The sequence below is a fragment of the Myotis davidii genome, unplaced genomic scaffold (genome assembly GCF_000327345.1).
Source record: "Myotis davidii unplaced genomic scaffold, ASM32734v1 scaffold221, whole genome shotgun sequence".
Taxonomy (NCBI): Eukaryota; Metazoa; Chordata; class Mammalia; order Chiroptera; family Vespertilionidae; genus Myotis; species Myotis davidii.
Window position 1 is genome coordinate 7,049,637 of NW_006293349.1, and position 19,513 is coordinate 7,069,149.

General features: G+C 43.0%; 1 protein-coding gene across 1 annotated transcript in view; it reads right to left on the minus strand.

Moving 5' to 3' along the window:
• Positions 1 to 4,891: 4,891 nt before the first annotated feature.
• Positions 4,892 to 19,513, minus strand: part of GTF3C3 (general transcription factor IIIC subunit 3) — a 32,004-nt gene continuing 17,382 nt past the window's right edge. Inside the window, exons 11-18 of the mRNA XM_015566121.1 lie at positions 16,909 to 17,111; positions 16,503 to 16,604; positions 15,537 to 15,672; positions 12,965 to 13,202; positions 11,942 to 12,132; positions 10,271 to 10,395; positions 6,754 to 6,906; positions 4,892 to 6,130 (exon numbers count right to left, since the gene is read on the minus strand). Of these exons, the coding sequence (XP_015421607.1) occupies positions 6,008 to 6,130; positions 6,754 to 6,906; positions 10,271 to 10,395; positions 11,942 to 12,132; positions 12,965 to 13,202; positions 15,537 to 15,672; positions 16,503 to 16,604; positions 16,909 to 17,111 (1,271 nt within the window). The 3' untranslated portion in view covers positions 4,892 to 6,007. The remainder of the gene's footprint in view (positions 6,131 to 6,753; positions 6,907 to 10,270; positions 10,396 to 11,941; positions 12,133 to 12,964; positions 13,203 to 15,536; positions 15,673 to 16,502; positions 16,605 to 16,908; positions 17,112 to 19,513) is intronic.

Below are 19,513 nucleotides of genomic sequence, written 5' to 3' on the forward strand. Positions count from 1 at the left end.
TGGAGAACAGTATGGAGGTCCCTCAGAAAATTACAACTGGAACTCCCATTTGACCCAGTGATCTCACTGCAGCGCATTCCAACTGTAAGCAACGTTTTGTTTTCAAACCACAGAGCCCTTATACTTACTAATTCACAGAACGACTACTAACACAGTTCCAGGCACCATAGCTCTCAGCATAGCTTCCCGTGACAGCTCTGCACACCCCTCCAATCTAGAAACAGGCCTACAGTGGCCTCCTGGCCTGGAGCCAAGTGAAGGTCAAGGTGGCTGCTGGGGAGAGCCGGCCTGGCTCAGCCTGGACCTCGAACACCGTCCACTGCGCACCTGTCCAGTACCAGGGGGCCCTGCGGGCACGTGGAGCGCGCCCCAATAGTAAGGATTCCTGCCGGAGGAGGCTCCGTGACCTCCGCCAGGTAAGGCCTGCAGGTTCCCGATTGCTACTGCTCCGCGCAGGTGTCCACACCTCTCCCCACCCCGTCCAGGCCACTCGGCCTCAGCAGCACCGGGTGAGGCACTGGCTGAACGAGCTGGCGCCCTGTGTGCTTTCTGACTCCGTAGCAGAGCCATGTCCTCCTCCCATTGGAACGAGTAAGAACACCAGTGTTTTTGCCTCAAGTTGCCTGAGGGTGGCCTGCAGAGCCAGCACAGGACTCCTCACCCACTGCCTTTACTTGTTTTTTAATATATTTTTATTGATTTCAGAGAGGAAGGGAGAGGGAGAGAGAAACAGCAATGACGAGAGGAACTCATGATCGCTGTCTCCTGCACGCCCCACACTGGGGATCGAGCCTGCAACCTGGGCACGTGCCCTGACCGGGAATCAAACTGGTTCACAGGTCGACGTGCAACCACTGAGACACACCGGCCGGGCTCCACTCTCTTTAAAAACATACACGAGAATGTTCTCGACTTGCCCCAGAGATAGCGTCTGCCTTCACCCTGAGCCTGAAACGCCTGTGCAAAGGAAGCCTCCAGCTCGAGGGAAGCCTTCAGCAGCAAGCACAGGCTGGGACCCTCTCTGCACCCTCACATCATTGCAAAGGAGGGCCTTGGAACTCCCGTGGAGCCAGCCTGCCTCCGTGTCTCTGAGAAGATTCGCGCTCGCTCTAGAGGTGCCCCCCCCCCCCCCTCCGCACCTGGTTCTGCCTCCAGACCAGCTCCTCGCCTCGCCCTGGGCTATTTCAGTGGCTCCTGTCTCTTCTCCACTTCCTGTCAGTCCCGATGGACTGGGGCCTGCCTGCCTTCTCCCGGGACCTTCCTAAGAGCTCACTTGATTTCCCAGGGCCTCCCTCTCTTTCCTAAACACAACCCATCTTTCTTTCGAGGTTTCATGTTGGCCATAAAGGGGGAGGAAGGGGGACTAATTTTGATTATATCAAAATTCTTGAGTTTTACAAAAAGACAACATAAGTGAAAAACGTGTTTAAAGACTTACATCCAGATGAAATAAACAAGGCCTACCTACAATTAAATTAAATAAAAAATAGGACACACTGAAAAAAAAAATGGGCAAAGGATATGACAAAAGCAATCCAGAGAAGGAAAAATGCCAAAAGGTTATAAACACATGAGGAGAGATTTCAACCTTTCAGCAGGCAAATGCAGCAGCCATTCTCCACCTGCCGACGGGGAGACCCACAGTCTGCCGGGGCCTGGGAAGCAGGTGTCCTCACACTGTGTGCTCGGCCCCCGGAGGGCATGTGCCCAGCTCCGACCATAGCAGGGACAACTCTGCTCCCGCTGTGAGGGCTACACCAGCCCCTGCACGTCCCTGCATCTTGGAGGGAAACTAGCTCTCCCCAGGAGTGGAAAGGCCTAGTGTGGTTAACATCCACCCACAGCAGAACTTCCACGCGTCCGTCTTTCCCAGGCTCATCAACGCCTGTCAGGCCTAGAAGTGGGGACGGGGAGGACACAGGCCCAGCAGGGGAGCAGCTCAGCCCTCCTCTCACCTCCTGCAGTCACAGGGCATCTGTAGGCTTTGCTATTCTCCCGGAAACACAGTCGACGCGGATCGTTTCCACTCACCCCAAAGCTGGTCCTGTGTCTGCACAGCGACTGGAAGGCACCGGGTACACCGCTGTGGGTGGGACCCGGCCACTCTGGATCCCGGCTCCCCCAGGCTGGGGCATCCCTGCACCTCTGGGCCTCCGCAGGGGCTTCGGAGCACGTGGTGCTCCCTCTAGCGGCCAGCCTCCCGCAGTCAGGTCGGCGCAGGAGCTGGAGATGCAGGGGCAGGCCTGGCCCACAGCAGATGTCCCCAGCATCTGTATCTTGGAAAAGGACTTCTTTCACTGTCCATAGGCCTGCGGGTTTGTTTAACTAAGAAATGCCTGTGCTGCATCCAAACCCCTTGGGAACTAGAACCTGAGCTTAGAGCCCAGACGCCAAGTGTGGGAGGAGGAAACAGAACAGCTCGCACCGGCCTCGCGCAGCTGTGCGTCAGTGAGCCCGAGCACCTGTTTACTGGCTCTCTTTCCTCCCTCCCCTTGCCTGCCCTCCCTGGTCTGGGTCTAAACACCTGCTGTCTTTATTCAAATGCCAAGCGGTCCTGCTAATTCTCGCCCTCAGCTCAGCTTGCTTTCCTTGGGGCCACAGGAGGTGAATTTCAGGATGACCTTCGGGTGGGATTAGAAACGTGTGCATGACGTGCTGACCTTGACATCTGCCAACACTGTTTGATCCGGGCCAAAAAGTGGGCAAGGAGCACACAGTAGGGCTGCAGGTGTCCTTTCAGTGCCCCGGAGGTCCGTGCGGGGACAGAGCTTTCCACATGAGATTGTTCAGACCTGCAGGATGCCCCAGACAGATTTCTTTCCCAATGAAAACAGGTGGCACCTGCCCTGTGTTTGGAAGCTGCCTGTGTTCCACTCACAAAGCCTGGGAGACAGCACACGTGGTTCACATTTGTTATCCTTTCCTGAGCCGTTTCTTATTGTTTCACTTACTTTAATTGATTTTAGAGGGAGGAAGAGAGGAAGGGGGAGGAGAATGAGTGAGAAACATCAATTTGTTGTTCCACTGACGTATGCATTCATTAGTGGATTCTAGAGGGGAAGGGAGAGGGGGAGAGAGGTAGAAACATCAATGATGAGAATCATTGATCGGGTTGCCTTCTGCACGACCCATACTGGGGATAGAGCCTGCAACTCGGGGGAATAGAACCTGGGACCCTTCAGTCCTCAGACCAACGCTCTATCCATTGAACAAACCAGCCAGGGCCATTGGTTGATTCTTGTATGTGCCCTGACTGGGGATCAAACCCACAACCTTGGCACATTGGGTCGAAGTTCTAATCAACTGAGCTACCCAGTCAGGTCCTCTGTTTGTTAATTTAAAAAAAAAAATACCACCACCACAAACAAAAGTGGTCAGTCAGTCACTACCTCCCTCTTTCTTCCTTGGTCAGATAAGAGGAGCACCTGGAATGGAGGGCATGCAGTATCACGCCTCGCTCACAGGAATCCCAATTAAAAGTTAATCTCGCCCAAAATTAAGCTTAATGTTTTGGAAAAGGTTAAATGCTGGCACAACTGTATTAGAGGAAGTACAATTCTAAATTTATAGGAATGTACTGCCACCTACTGCCCATAAAAATTATTGCAGGAGTTTGTCCCTCCCGGTTTTATAATCAAGTGAATACCTTGAAGTGTAAGTGAATGTGTAAGATACAGTACCACAAATAACCTGTAATGTAGACTGCCTTGTAAGCTTCCATTTTCTCAGTTGAAACTTTTTCATCTCTTCAATGTTCCATTTCACCTTTTTGAAATTCCATTTTCTGCAACCTTCTCGTTGAATTTTGGCAGTTGTTTTTAATTCCATGAAACTTGTTCTTTGAGCATCCTTCCCGGCATCGTTCTCTGTGTGTCCAACATTCCCATCTGGGGTAGCAACCGCGCCTCATTCCCATACTTCCTGCATTAGTTCTGCTCCCTTTGAGTGCCCCTGCCCCATTTGCTTACTAGTACACGAGCCCGCCGTTTCACAGGCTTTCCTCAGACGTCCACCCCTGCCTCGCTCTTCTCCTAGCATCACTCGCCAATGCACCTTCTGTACCCACCACCTGCTTCCTGAGGGGCCCACCGGCCAGCCAGCTCACGCACAACAGAATCCACAGAAGGAGCGCCATCTTAGAGAATCAGTGGAGAATTCACGGTGCCCTTCCTTCCTGTGAAAATAGCTTAAAAGCATCACTGCTAAATGAAAAGAAAGATGGAATGCTAGGGGACTTTTTTGGTGCAAATAAAAAAAACAAGCAAGGGTAAACTTTCGGTAGAATTTATTATAGGATACTGATAAACCCCGGGGGACAGAGCCCACCGCCTGGCATTCTTCCTTACGGGGAGAATCTAGGGCACAAATGCAGCCGAGAGAGGACGGAGTAGACACCTGGCAAAGGTGCTCCTGCCATTCCTCACCTCGGCTGCTCCTAACGGACAGGCTTTATTCTCCTTCTGCAGCAGAACGGGTTACCTGCCAGGCGACCCACAGGAAGAGCACAGAGTGAAGTTCAGCCCCTCAGTTTCCCAGGGAAGGAGGGCGGAAGCTGGATCGGCAAGGTGGGTGCAGGAGCACTGACCGTAGAGAAGAGTCGCACGTAGAGTGGCACCAGGACCCGTCCATGGCTGAGAGGGAGACGGTCAGACAGCGGACATCAGCTTTTAAAGCGGCAGCCCCCCAAGCTGCTTCCTCCAGGGCTTTCAGCGGCTGAGGCCCGGAAGCCTTCTTTCTAATTCACACCCTTCCTGCCGTGAGCCCGCCCGAAGCGAAGTTCCTCTGGGGAAGACCGGAGGGAGGGGAAGCTTCCTAGTGGCCTGGACACGCCGCTCAGTCTCAGATGTGAGATGGGGATTCTAATAACTACCAAGCACACGAAGTAAGTCGCTTTCATTATAAAAATACTTTATTTAAATTACATTTACACACACACAGAGGGACAATAATGCATTGACTAATTACATACAAACTCTGCTTCTTGACTATGTCTATAGTGTGAAGAGCCCCACTGCATTTTTGATCCTGTCTCAGGCTTATTTCCTCCCACCTTGGCCTAGGTTACAATCCATGTGCACATTTATAGCATTTATTTTCTCCTAAAAGAAACTGTACATCTAACAAGTATTGTTATCTTAGATCCAAGAGCATTCAATATACAGTTCCCAGCCCTCCTACATCCCTAGTGACCTTGAGTGGAAACCAGGCTATGCTATTGAGCATCACCCTCTCTTTGTCAGAAAGCCAGTGTCAAACACCGATAGTGCGTTTCTTAAGCTGCCTTGGAGCACAGTGTTCTGAAGTAAGCCCCGCCTCCCAGGTCTCAGTCTACGTGGCTAAGACACATACAAATGAAAAGGGAAAAATTAACTCAATGATATGTCTTCCTACCATTAACCATTTTAAATCATTCTGTACAGATAAGTGAATTGCATAACTGCGCCGACATCAGAAATATTCCCACTTTGTCTTTCCTTTAATCAGCAACCTCTTTTGTAATAGTAACAGGCACTAAGTAATAAATGGCTGACAATGACGATGTATGTAGAAATGTAACAAACATTTCTCTCAGATAAACATTGCTCAAGTTCTGTATTTAAGGAATTGTATTGAGAGAGCACACCTGTCTTACTACTGTATTCTGGCATCTATCACAGTGCTGGTACAGAGCAGGCGTTTAACATATGCACAGATGAATAAACAGTATGAGTGAAAAATCAGTGTATTCCACTCCAAACCACTCAAACGTTACTATAGTCCATTTCAGCCTGGGGACAATTGTACTAAAAATACTAAAGGAAAATGACAGGACAATATACAAAATCTTGTAGAAATAATAATTTTTACATACCCACCAAAAGATCAGTGTGTTATGTTAAATACGAAATACACATTAGATAATTCCAAAATTACCAATACTATTTGGGGGTTAATAATAAGCCTTGAGACAAAAAGTACTTATCCACACATAGCAGCTGCCCAATGTCCCTTTCTTGGTTGAGGGGCCTTAAATAACACAGTAGGTGTACAACAGCCTCTGCGCCATTCTAATATTCCCGCTGTTCTGATAAATGAGAGACAAGTTGTAGGCAATATCTCTTTGTAAGTCTACCTGGTCAACCTCTATACCCTAGGGGGAAAAACACAAATGAGTTACTTATAACACAAGTGAGCAGATGCAAAAACACCTGTACTATCTAACAGAAAGGCACATAAAGAATGGCAAAGGTCAAAGACAAAGAATCTTAAAAGCAGCAAGAGGAAGACAGTTACCTACATATACTTCACTTCAGAAATTAAAATAAAAATTAGACTTTAAACACAGATTATCACAGTACTGGCAACACTTTACCCTATACAACAATATCTTAAAAAACAAAACAAAAACCTACATTAATACTGGCCTTTCATCTTTAGAAAGAAATGTGTTAGTTACCCTTGAACTTGAAAATGAGCAATGACTATATTACTCAATATTCAGGCTTCAGGTCTACCAGTTATTACCTGTAAGCCACAGGGCTATCTTAGGATAACTAACATGGTCATAATCACAAGTCATATATGTCCATGTGATTGCTGATCAAGAATAAAGCCAGGATGGCAAAGATGAACTTGTTGCTGAACATTATTCCGTGAATGGATTCAATAGGGAAAAACACATTTTAACATGTCCGCTAAAACTTATTTCACTGCCTGGACCACAGCTCTGAGGTAGCTGCGCTTCTCTGCATATGAAAGTAAAGGGCACGATACCTCTACCACCATCGGAGGGAGCTCCAGGGCCCTGTGGTAATAGTGGATGGCAAGGTGGCTCAGCCCCAGCTGGTGAAAGCCGCGGCCCATATTGTAGAATGACTCCTGGCAAGGCCCACGTAGACTGAGGTAGCGATTAAGAAAGGAAAAGCCCTACCAAAAAGAAAAAGACAAACAGTTCAACATTTCACTCCTTTGACAAGCATGAGCCACTCTATGTGCCAGGTGCTGGGAACACAAATATTGAGAAAATACAGTCGCACCCGAAAAGAACACCTGTCGGCACTGTGGTGTCAGTCACCGTGCGGTCAGAGGCTCTTCTGAGGGTGTAAAGATGTTTTAAGCTAAGGATAGAAATAGTCATAGAAAGCAGCCAAATGTTACAGATGGCTGTCAAAGGTCCAGGCTATAAAAACACAGGCTATATGTGTGTGGTTCTATGGCTTCAAACTGGCGTCTGTGGCATCGGAGGCCAGTAAACTTGTAAACTTTTGGTCTGAAATCTGTGTCTAAAAGCTTGAGCAGAATACAAAATGAGTCCTTCAATGAAAGGTTTGTGCTCACGAGCAAAATCGCTTGAATACACCTAACCTTCCTCAGTAAATGGAACCTCTTATAAGTTACTTCTTAGGACCTTAGTAACCTCCTAACCCCAAAAGCTGGGGTGTTGTTGTTTCCCCCCCGAAAGCTTCCAACTGAGCGGCTTTACGGAGACACTGATCTCAGAGCACAGCTGGAAGCAGGCAGCCCCCTGTGGTCACCACGTCCACACAGCAGCTGTGCCTCTGCCTCGTCCCACATTCACTCTCCCCTGTAAGGCAGCTGCAACTCCTATCACCCCCCGGAAGATACAAACTGCAGTGCGAGTGTCCTGTGCAGTAATATATTACTGAGAATTAAAAGTAAATCAATTAATTTGAGAGGTTAAACGTTTAACCTACATAAGGGAGATTAATACAAATTCCCATTACCCATTATCTCTTGTTTTACCTCTCCGTCTACCATTTAAAAACTACTATTTAACTGTAAAAGTGATTTCAAATTTAGCTTCCAAATTACGCTGAAGTACAGTAGGTCCTCACTTCATGCTATTGACAGGTTCTGCAACTTTCAGCAGAATGACCTGGAAGGAAACCAGCTTACCAAAGGCTACATGAGGTCAACCCAAGGGAGTTCCCACAGCATGTCATCAGCATTAAAATGGAACGACGCTGAACAAGACCTTATTCAAGGGCCAGATACATGAATTTTCATCCTACTGGGCCTAAAAACTACATAATGTAACTATTTACTAATGAGTTAATCCATAAAAATTCCCCATCTAGTGTTACCTCTCAACTCTGTAAGCTTCATGAGGACAAGAAATGCGGCCTGTGTGCTCACTCCCTGCTCTAGCCACAGTGGGTATTCACTACACATCTGCTCACATCTGTTTAACTTATAAACAAGCCTACATTGCTTGGTACAGCAACAGTATCCACTAATCAAGGAAAAGAAGCTTAGAGAAAATGTAGACAGAATATTAAAAATAAATGCCCCAAAAGAAAAAATCCAGGTTTTTAGGTGGGGTTTTCTTTTTTTACTTTTCATTATGGAAAATTTCAAATACATAAAAGTAAAAAAAAACACATTACAATGAACCCCAATACCCAGTTTTAAAATTATCATTCTTTTAATTTAGGCGTTCTTTTAACCATTTTATTTTTTTAAAAATCATTTACTAAACGTGCTACCTGACGCAAGCCAACACTTGCTATCCTTCCGTAACTACTTAAACATACGTCTATGCATGCACCAAACCAGTGGTCGGCAAACTCATTAGTCAACAGAGCCAAATATCAACAGTACAATGATTGAAATTTCTTTTTCTTTTTTTTTTAAATATATTTTATTGATTTTTTACAGAGAGGAAGGGAGAGAGATAGAGAGTTAGAAAGCTCGATGAGAGAGAAACATCGATCAGCTGCCTCCTGCACATCTCCTACTGGGGATGTGCCCGCAACCCAGGTACATGCCCTTGACCGGAATCGAACCTGGGACCTTTCAGTCCGCAGGCCGACACTCTATCCACTGAGCCAAACCGGTTTTGGCTGAAATTTCTTTTGAGAGCCAAATTTTTTAAACTTAAACTATATAGCTAGGTACATTGTTATTAACTTAATCAGGGTACGCCTAAGGCTTAGGAAGAGCCACACTCAAGGGGCCAAAGAGCCAGCCGCATGTGGCTCGGGAGCTGCAGTTTGCCGACCATGGCACCAAACAAATTCACATAAAAAGTGCCATCATAAAAACAGAAGTGTTGGGGACACGGTGTTGAACAAGACAGACAAGGTCTCTGATCTTGGGCTGTATGTTCTTGTTAGAGAAGACAAACTGCAAAAATGTGAACAAGAAAGCAAAAAGGCAGCTCCCAATCGCTGTAAGAAACGAAACAATTCTAAAGGGGGGTGGGGAGCCTCTTTCTGCCCAGGGCCATTTGGATATTTACAACATCATTCGAGGGCCATACAAAATTATCCACTTAAAAATTAGTCTGCTACATTTGGTCATTTAATTAGCTTACCCCTAATGCCTTGGCAGGGCCAGACCACATGATTTTGTGGGACTTTTACAGCCTGCAGGACAGATGTTCCCACCCCTGCTTTAAAAGAACAATTTGTTGATGATGACTTAAGCAAACAGTTACAGCCTGGCCAGTGTGGCTCTAAGTGGTTGAGCATAGACCAGGGGTGGGCAAACTTTTTGACTCGAGGGCCACAATGGGTTCTTAAACTGGACCGGAGGGCCGGAACAACAGCATGGATGGAGTGTTTGTGTGAACTAATATAAATTCAAAGTAAACATCATTACATAAAAGGGTACGGTCTTTTTTTTCAATAGTTTTATTCATTTCAAACGGGCCGGAGTTTGCAGCCCGTGGCCCGTAGTTTGCCCACGGCTGGCATAGACCCATGAACCAGAAGGTAATAGTTCGATTTCTAGTCAGAGCACATGCCCAGGTTGTGGGCTCACTGTAAAAATATCAATAAAATATATTTTTTTAAAAAGAAAAGAAAAAGTTACATATTCATACATTATTGAATGTATAATATTCAATATGTTATTGAATATAATGTACAGGAGTACGTGTAGGTGTTGAGTCCATGAGGGCTGAACAGAGGAGCAGGTGTTGGGGATTCCCAACACATGTATTAAGCAGGTGTGTTTTTTTAAATCCTCATCCAAGGATATGTTTTTATTGAATTTTAGAGAGAGAAAAACATTGATGTGAGAGCGAAACATCAATCGATCGGTTGCGTCTTGTACACGCCCCAACTGGGGATCGAATCTGCAACCTAGGTATGTGCCCTGACCAGAAATCAAACCAGCAACCTTTTGGTGTACAGGATGACACTCCCACCAACTGAGCCACCCAGCCAGGGCATTAGCAGGTATTACTTGTGAAGCAGGTTAACACATTAAGTAGATTCATTTTTAAAAACATACAATCACATAATGAGAAACCCAATGTAATTACCTGCACAATAAGAGCATGTCTCTTTAACACGTACTTCTGAGAGGCCATGTGAATGAAGGTCAGCCCTATGCAGATGCTGTAGAGAGGGTCATGGGGGTGGGTGCGGAAGGCTTGCACATACTGGCCTGAAAAATGAGCAGTGACATCAGATGGTGTGATGAGAACATAGCCCCTGATTTCTCCAAATGTATTTATTCTAATACATTGTAAGGGTAAACAAACATTAGTGGTAGTTAACATATGCAGATTTCACTTTTTAAAAACATGTAACAAAATTAGAAGGATTTAGCCATGAATGTATCCAAACCATAGAGATTAAACATGAATAACTAAAAATAACCTTCTCTTAGGCACAACTGAACATTTTCACAGAGTCATACTTCCAAAATGAGTAATTTATCAATTGTGATCATAAACCTATCTTACGATCTTAAATCTAAAGAGCAATGGAGGAATGTGTCTCTTGATTACCTCTTTTGGAAAAATAATTATCTGTTTTAAAAAATCAAATGGAATGGACCATGGAGGTGAAAAAATAATTTTGTTTTTTAGATAATGGGTGTTTTTTTTATAAATGTAGCAACTACTTTGTTTTTCCTCAGGAAAGCTAAATGTATTGAATAATAAAATAAGATGTTGGGTTTTTGTGAATTCCATGTAATCTACATGTACAATTATCTCATGTCAAAAGCTTACCAATATGTGATGGGGAAATTTACGTGGATTTTTCTTACAAAATCATACATAATTTATCACATGCAGATAAAACCTCTATTCCTCCCGCTCCCATTCCGGAAGGAATGGCACCATGAAGTCTCTTTGGCAACACGGAGGGCAGATTGCCACTGGGACTTTCTGTTCTTACCTTCTCTAAGTTTCTAAATGTAGGAAAATAAAATTAATTGTATTTTATATTTTCTTAATGTTAAATTAACAATTCCAAAAAGCACCCAGTGGAAGAGTTTCACTGTCTGATGCTCCAACACCAGCCGCGCAGTTTATTCAGAAGTGCGCTCGGCAACGCCAGCTTCTAGGCAGCAGGAGACAGGCCTCACTTTAACTGTAAACATTTGGATGGGCATTTTCCACGTGGTTTCTTCTGACTCCTTACTATAGAACTTTGTTACACATGATTAATGAATTTCCCCCGAGTTTAATTACCATTAGTAAGCACTATGCAAATAAATCTTGATATAAAGACTTTTCTCCCAAAACAATAAACTATCAGCAAATCTTAAATCCTTTTTTGTGCTACAGCAAATTAAAATCAGGTGGCAAAACATCTCTAATTAATGAAAATTATTTTTAAAACAAATAAGCCTAAGTAAGGAGAATGGCTGGCCTTTAAAATAAATTCTAAGACTTCAGCCTTTTTACACCAAAGCTTCCTAAGAGAAAATAATATTAATTATTGTTATTGCTAACACAGCCACTTACTATATGTGCCAGGCACTGTTTTCAGTTCTTTATATTAACTCATTTAATTTTCACAACTATCTACAAGGTAGGCTCAAGTGTTCTCTCCGTTTCAAGGTAAAGGCACTGCAGCAGAGGGAGCGGAGGGAGGATAACTCACAGCTGGAACTGCGGCTCGGACCCAGGCACCTGCAAATGAGGCCAGGCTCTCGACCACGCCTCAGACTTGACCAAGTCCTGTGCCAGGACACTTACCAAGGGCATGCTTGAAACTGCCAGACACGAAGGCATTGTGTCCATTTAGGACGCACAGGGCGTGGTTCTCGGGGTGCTTCAGCATTAAGCGGAGGCAGAAGCGATGGTGCCGCACCTCCTGGGAGTGCATGGTGACCTGATTGAACATGTTCCAGAGGTGGGGCCGACTGACATTCTCCATCACCATTATCCTGAAATTGAAGGACGACGGTGAGGGTGAAAAACAAGGTAAAGAGAAGACCTTCTTCATTTCTAAGAATGAAACCCTCAGTGCTGTCCCACCACATTGCCATGTACCATCCCCCCAAAAGAGCCACTGCAATTTATTTAAGCAAACCCTTTCACACACTGAAAGATTCTCCCAGAAAATGCTACTTACGTCAGTATTTCTACATCTTGCTTCTGCTTAACAAAACTTTTAAATAAAAAAAACTGAACCAAGTGGCTTACGTTTCACTTTTTATCTCCCTTTCCACAACAGCTGCAGTACAATGATCACTGTAATAATAATGTGTGCCAGGCATTGTTAAAAGACTTTATATACATAACTCGTTTAATCCTCACAATAATCCTATTAAGTGGTAGCATTATGATGTCCATTTTATAAATGGGGAGCCGGAGGCACAAGAGGTTAAGTATGTGAGAGCGCATGTTTTTGTATATTGCCTCTGTGGCTCACCAGTAGGCAACCGGAGAGCTAAAATAAAACAGCATATTAACCCTCGAACACCAGATTCTAACTCAGCGGTTCTCAACCTGTGGGTCTCGACACCTTTGGCGGTCGAATGACCCTTTCACAGGGGTCGCCTAAGACCATCCTGCATAGCAGATATTTACCTTACGATTCATAACAGTAGCAACATTACAGTTATGAAGTAGCAACGAAAATAAAATAATTTTATGGTTGGGTCACAACATGAGGAACTGTATTTAAAGGGCCAGAAGGTTGAGAACCACTGATCGAACTGAAAGTAAATATGCCCTAGCAAAGAATCTAGGTGAAATCAGCTATTGGAAAGTCACCTGATATAGTTGTATGCCTTTCTGAAATTTTTGTCCAGAATTGCTGCAGAGAGACCGAAGTATTCTAGTTCTTTGCGTTTTTGTTTGTCATCATAAAATGCAGAATATTCTAACGCAGAATCCACAAGTAACTCAGCCTCTTGGAATCGGGACAGCTCACACAAGGAGAATATGGCCTTCAACAGGAGGTTCCACCACTCCTCCTTGGTCATGACACTCGTGAGGACAGCAAATATTGCTGAAATAAGACCAGTGGAGATCAGTCAGAATATTGTATGTATTTCCAGAAATAGCAGTTTCAGGAAAAAAATCCCTATGACTGATGTTAAGGTTAAATTGAATCCCCAGGGTCCAATGGCCTAAATCCTTGCCAGCACTCTTGTGACAATGATGAGAAGGGGTGGCCTTTTTCCACTCCGACTCCACCCGCTTCTGCTCTGCCTCCTGAAAATCTGCACTCACTTCTGACTTGTCGACAAAGCCCAGCTACCTCGGTGCTGCTCATGCCTGTGAGGATGCCTCCAGGCAGGACGAGAGTGCTGTCCAGGACCGAGGTCAGATGAGAGTCTGCACATACAAGGCATCAAATGTTTGCTCAGCAAAGGACTTCAAATTCATACTCTGAGATTCAGATTGTCTTTGACCTTTTTGTTGTCTCAATTTTCTTTTTTGTTTGGTCTTAAAATTTCTCTTTTTCTTCATTCCCTTGTCAGTAAGACACCTCCCTTTTATAACCTTTGCGAAGTATCAAAAGCCATAAAATTTTTTTAGTCCTTAACCTACTAATTCTCCTTTTGGGAATCTATCCTAAACAACTAGTCAAAAATATAGATAAATCTATAGATATGAAGATGCTCACTACAGTATTATTTATAAAAGAAAATTATCAGCCCTGGCCAGTGTGTCTCAGTTGGCTGAGCATCATCCCATGCACTGAGAAGCTGCTGGTTCAATTCCCAGTCAGGGCACATGCCTGGGTTTTGGGCTCCATCCCCAGTAGGGAGTGTGCAGGCGGCAGCCAATTGATGTTACTCTCTCATCGATGTTTCTGTTTCTCTCTCACACCCTCTCTTTCTAAAAAATAAGTAAAATCATATTGGAAAAAAGAAAAAGAAAATTATCAGAAACAACCATGCATCAAAAAAATGAGGGAATGGGCAGATAAATCATGGCACTGCTATTCAATGGACTATTATACATTCTTTAAATATAAGTGCTAAAAAGAGAATAGAGCAATACTAGAACATGGCTATAAGAAAAACAAGTGAAGAAAGTCAGAGAACCAAGATGTATGTAACATGGGCCTAGCTCATCCTATCCGCGTGCACAGGGTAATGTGATCCCCATCATAACAAAATTAACTAACAAAGCAAAACAACAAAAACTTTATGAGCATAAGAAAAAATAAACAATGAGCCTGAAATGAGAAAATACTGAAAGAGAAAACAGGCAAGATCAGCTATGGAGAAAAAGGTAACTTAAGGAAACACAGTGCAAATACCTGAGCTCAGAGTTAGTGCGCTGGAGATGGCAGATGCTGAGCTGGACGAGGAGCAGCTGCCTCACCCTCCCAGGCAGCACCTTGCTCACTTTATATCCTTATGTCATCCCAACAGATGCAGCTCTTCCAGATCCTGAAACCCTGTCTGTGGCACACGGCCATGACGGTCACATGATTTAATAGACCTGGCCGGTTTGGCTCAGTGTTTAGAGCTTCGGCCTACAGACCGCAGGGTCACGGGTGCGATTCCCCATCAAGGGCACGCACCTGGGCTGCAGGTTCCATCCCTGGTCCTATGTCAGGGTGCATGCGGGAGCAACCAATTGATGTAGATGTCTCTCTCTCTGTCTTTCCCTCTCTTCCTCCCTTTCTCCCTCCCTCCTTCTCCCTCAATTCAACTCTCTCTAAAAATCATTGGGAAAAATAAAATATCCTCAAGTGAGGATTAACAACAACAAAAAGACTTAGTAAATGTCTATTGAATTAATTAACAGTGAAATAATTTTCTGCCAAATATCTCCAGTTTATAGCCTACGTCTTTTCCAAAGTCTCTAAGTAATAATCTCACCTAAGCATATTTGATGCTTTTCCAGGTAAAAATAGATGCCTTTTAAAGTTGTGTTATTTGAGACCCAGTTAAAGCAACTTAATTTCAATTTCTATGACGAATGCTGCATTTGTCAAAAATGAATTTAACAAAGAAGGGACATACGTCACTGCAGTGACTGGACAGACACAGGAACCTGCACTGTCATCTATTTTCAAATTTCTTAAAATGAGGTACATTTTCTTCCTAAAGTCAAAATTAAAAGTTTTGTTTACTTTTTTTAAACAGAAAAACTAAGCAGAATTTTTCCTTTTAATATTTAAAAATTATTTACATATGGCCTTCCTTTTTCTTTAAACACCAAGTAAGTTCATTATATTTGAAGGATTTCAATTAGAAAATTTCACTTTACTTGAAAAGGTTGTATTTTCAATTAGATTACTACTGTCAGGTGTTGTTACTTCATGAGTCATTTTATCGACTCAGCCACGTTTTACGTAATAAAGCAAATGAAAAGTAATTACCTTTGGTATCACAATTTGCTGTCTCTTGGTCGTTGTTGTCTGATATTTTGTCTCGTGACACTTTAATAAGGTAGAGGTGCCTCTCTCCAGACTTGGAACTGGATATCAAACAGACTTGGGCTTTATTCATTGCTACCTGAATTAAAGATAATTTGACATTTTTTGGTCATAAAATTTTTAATAACATCTATGGGCCACAAGTCACATAGGTGTGCCTGAAAGATTCTTAAGTAAGGAAAAACGAGACCAAGTTATTGTGTACATAAACATCTAATAAAGACTGAATAGACATTTTTTCTTACTAAAGAAATTTGCGTCATGTTACTCACAGAGGGCAATTCACATCAATGTTATAACACATATAAACACCCACATAACCACCTCCCTGCAAAAATGCTGTAGTCAGACAGGATGTCATAACCTGGAAAACGTTTTTGCAAAGTGAGCAATTTCGGCATATAGTAGTGTGTACAGGGCCAATAACCAATGATACTGTGGTTCTCACTTTTCTAAATATGGACTAGCAAAGATCTGTTTCACTTAATCTACAGTCAAGTTTATACTTTCATGCAGACTTTCAATTACATAATCTCTAAGTTTTTTGTCTCTGACTTTTACTTTTAAAAGTTTGAGTTTAGCCCTAACCGGTTTGGTTTAGTGGATAGAGCGTCGGCATGCGCACTCAAGGGTCCCAGGTTCGATTACGGTCAAGGGCATGTACCTTGGTTGCGGGCAAATCCCCAGTTAGGGGATGTGCAGGAGGCAGCTGAGCGATGTTTCTCTCTCATCGATGTTTCTGTCTATCCCTCTCCCTTCTTCTCTGTAAAAAATCAATAAAATATATTTTTAAAAAAAAGCTTGAGTTTAGTAGAGTGAAAGATAGTTATAAAATAGCTATAATCTTTATTTAAGTCATATTCTAACCATTGAAAAAGTCAGCAAGGCTACATAAAGATCATCACCCACCTTTAAAAGCATGGCTAGCATGGTGAGCAGGGTATCCATGTAACCATACATTTTGCCTTGTGAAAACAGTAGAGTAGAACGATGAAGCAGTAACTTCAGCTCCTAAATAAACATGCACATGACAGTCAGGGACAAGATTCCTTTGCTATCAGGTGTTTTGTCTTAGAAACCAAAGCTTAAGAACTTTTGCTTTATGATCTTTCACTATATTAGATGCACTCTTTTAGAAACTGCCATTTATAGCGTCTAATGAGTGGCTGAAACTTAAGACTCAAAATCATTTATCAAATACACTGAACTTAATACACTGAAAGGGAAGCCAGTGTTCGCCGCAGAGACCTCCTGAATGAGGAGGAAGCTGGGAGCCACTCGCACCAGGAAAAGCTTCCTTCCGCATCCGGCCTACCTGCTGCGCAGCGTTGGCATCCTGTGCCAGCGTGTCCGGGTCATACATGGGCTCCAGGGCTTCCAGAGCTCTCTCAGGCCGGCCCAGCTGCTGCTGCAGGGTGGAAAGGGAAATCCTGGCGTCCAGATGCAGGGGGGCCAGCTCCACCACTTTGCCGTAGCTTTCAGCAGCGCGCTCCATGTAGCCCAAGGCCTTGAGGCATTCTAGGAGGTCAGGAACGCACAAACATGACTACACAGTGCTAAGGTGGCCAGAATTATTTCTCCATTTTTAAAGAAATAGTTTAGCAATATCAAAAGAATTACAACAACAAAAAAATGTATGAGTATTTCTAGCACCTTAAAACAACTGTCGGCACTAATTTCTATCTACTGACTGACCAATCCATTGAATCCTAACTAAATTCAAATTGCTACAAAGATATAATCAGCCTACACATGTACTTCAGGGTTCTGCTATATTCACTTAGCATTATGCTTTCAATATTTTCCCATCTTCATCAGCATTTTGAATGATTATAATATTCAATTAAATAGATTATTTACTTACACATATTATTTGACATTTAGGTTATTTCCAAATTTTTACTCTAAACTGAAGTAAACATCTTCATGTATATAAATAAGCCAGAGCTCACAAATTGGTGGACCAATTTAACCTACTGATGTGTTTTGTTTGGCCACTGAGTTAAAAATAAATTGACTACATTTTTTAAAATTAGGATTTTTATGAAACCCAGTTACTAGCTTCTTCTGAAGAATGTGGACTTGACAACGGCAGGTCCCCCTCCCCCATGGCACACGAGCACACGCTGGGGAACAGCAGCATCTCAGGCAGGACTCTCCCTGCTCCCCTCCCAGCCTCACTGTCGTTACTGCCAGGCTCCTGAGTTCTGTGATCCCCAATCCCTCACCTCACTCAATGATTTCCTTGGGACAAGTTCTCAGAAGTGAAGTTATTGGGCCCCATTCTTCAAACTTTATGCCAACCAATCATTAAGTTTTACATCTAAACTTGAAAACAAATCCCTGTAGCATTTCTCCTCTCCACCCTAATAGCCACAGCACTAATTTAGGTGCTTCTCATCATTTTTCTTTTTCACTGCAATTATATGCTAAAATGATGCTTTTGCCCAATTGCTTTCTCGAATCTCAAATTCCTCAAATCCCTCCTATCATCTTTAGGCTAAACTCGGCTAATTAGGAAGACTACTTACTATGAATGGTTCATCACAATAGTATTTCTCATTTTTTATTTTTCACTTTTAAAGATATTTTGTTATTATGCTATAAGCATTAAATTCCTGTAATGATAGCTTATATAACGAGCCCAAATTTCTTTATGATTTTTAAATGATTCTGAGGTTTTATCTTCCACTCATGTCAAGTGACACAGGCTCAAAATAGAAACAGCATGTCTCAGCATCATGCTCATAGTTAAATACGATTTGAAATACCTACTCTTAGTAACAGGAGCAGGTTCAATATTCCAGCCTTAGGAAAGCAATAACAATCCCAGCTCTCTGCTAATGTCTTTAAAATCCAAACACCACACGTAGCATAGCTCTATGATGGTAGATTACATTTGCATTCATATTTACCCAGGAAACTTATCTTCCTTATTATGTGCTCTCTTTACTATTTCATATCTATATGTCTCAAAATATCTAAAAATGGCAATCAAGGCTTCTCCAGTAATAGAGAACTTTCTTCCATATGTAATATTTAAGAACTACTTGAACTTTCTGCCATCATGTAGTATTTTAAACAAGACTATTCAAATTTTAATGCATCTTTTATGTTGATTCAATAGGAAATGCTATCAAAGAGATTTAGTTGTATTTCTTAAGCTATTTTTCTACTCTAAATAATTTATTTTTTAGTATGGACGTAGATACAAAATTTATTCAGACTACTGTGGACTTGGAAATAAAATTACAGATAAAACCCAATCTTGAGCACATTTTTGGCTCAAAGAGCTTTGAAAATATGTTAATCTCTCCCAAATAAACATATTAAATATAAATCTGTAAAAGTTCTAAAAAAATTAGAACACCCCAAATCTGACAACCTAGAAAGCAGAGGCGATGATTAAGACAGGTAAGCAGCGGTATTTAAGGTATTTTTAACAAGAACGTGTTAGTCCCGCTTCACTCTGGCAGCAGGAAAGGAATCCTTCCTCCAAGCCTCAGGGAGGGGCACTCACTGAGTGACTTACCAAGACCATTTAAAATGCGGGCTTTCAGAGAACTGCCCTGAGACCACCTTCACTCAGACCTACTCTCCTGGGGAAGCAGTAATGACTACTCTCCTGGGGATGTAAACTCTTGTTGTGCCGGGAGCCAGTCCATCCTTGCTGTTTCAAGGGACCTGGCATATATGGAATACTGTTCTTAATATGTTTGCTCACCTTCTTGGCGCTGTGTTTTAACCAAGGTCACCTCTCCCAGAAAGGTTGTTTCCCCAGGTAGGGATTTTCCCCTGAAGTTAGGGAGGGAATAAAACCTCTTAACTAAGTGCCAGGCGAGTAATTAATCACTTTAACTACGAACAATCATGCTTAAGCTACATAATCTTTACTCCCTGGAATGGAGATAAGAAACACC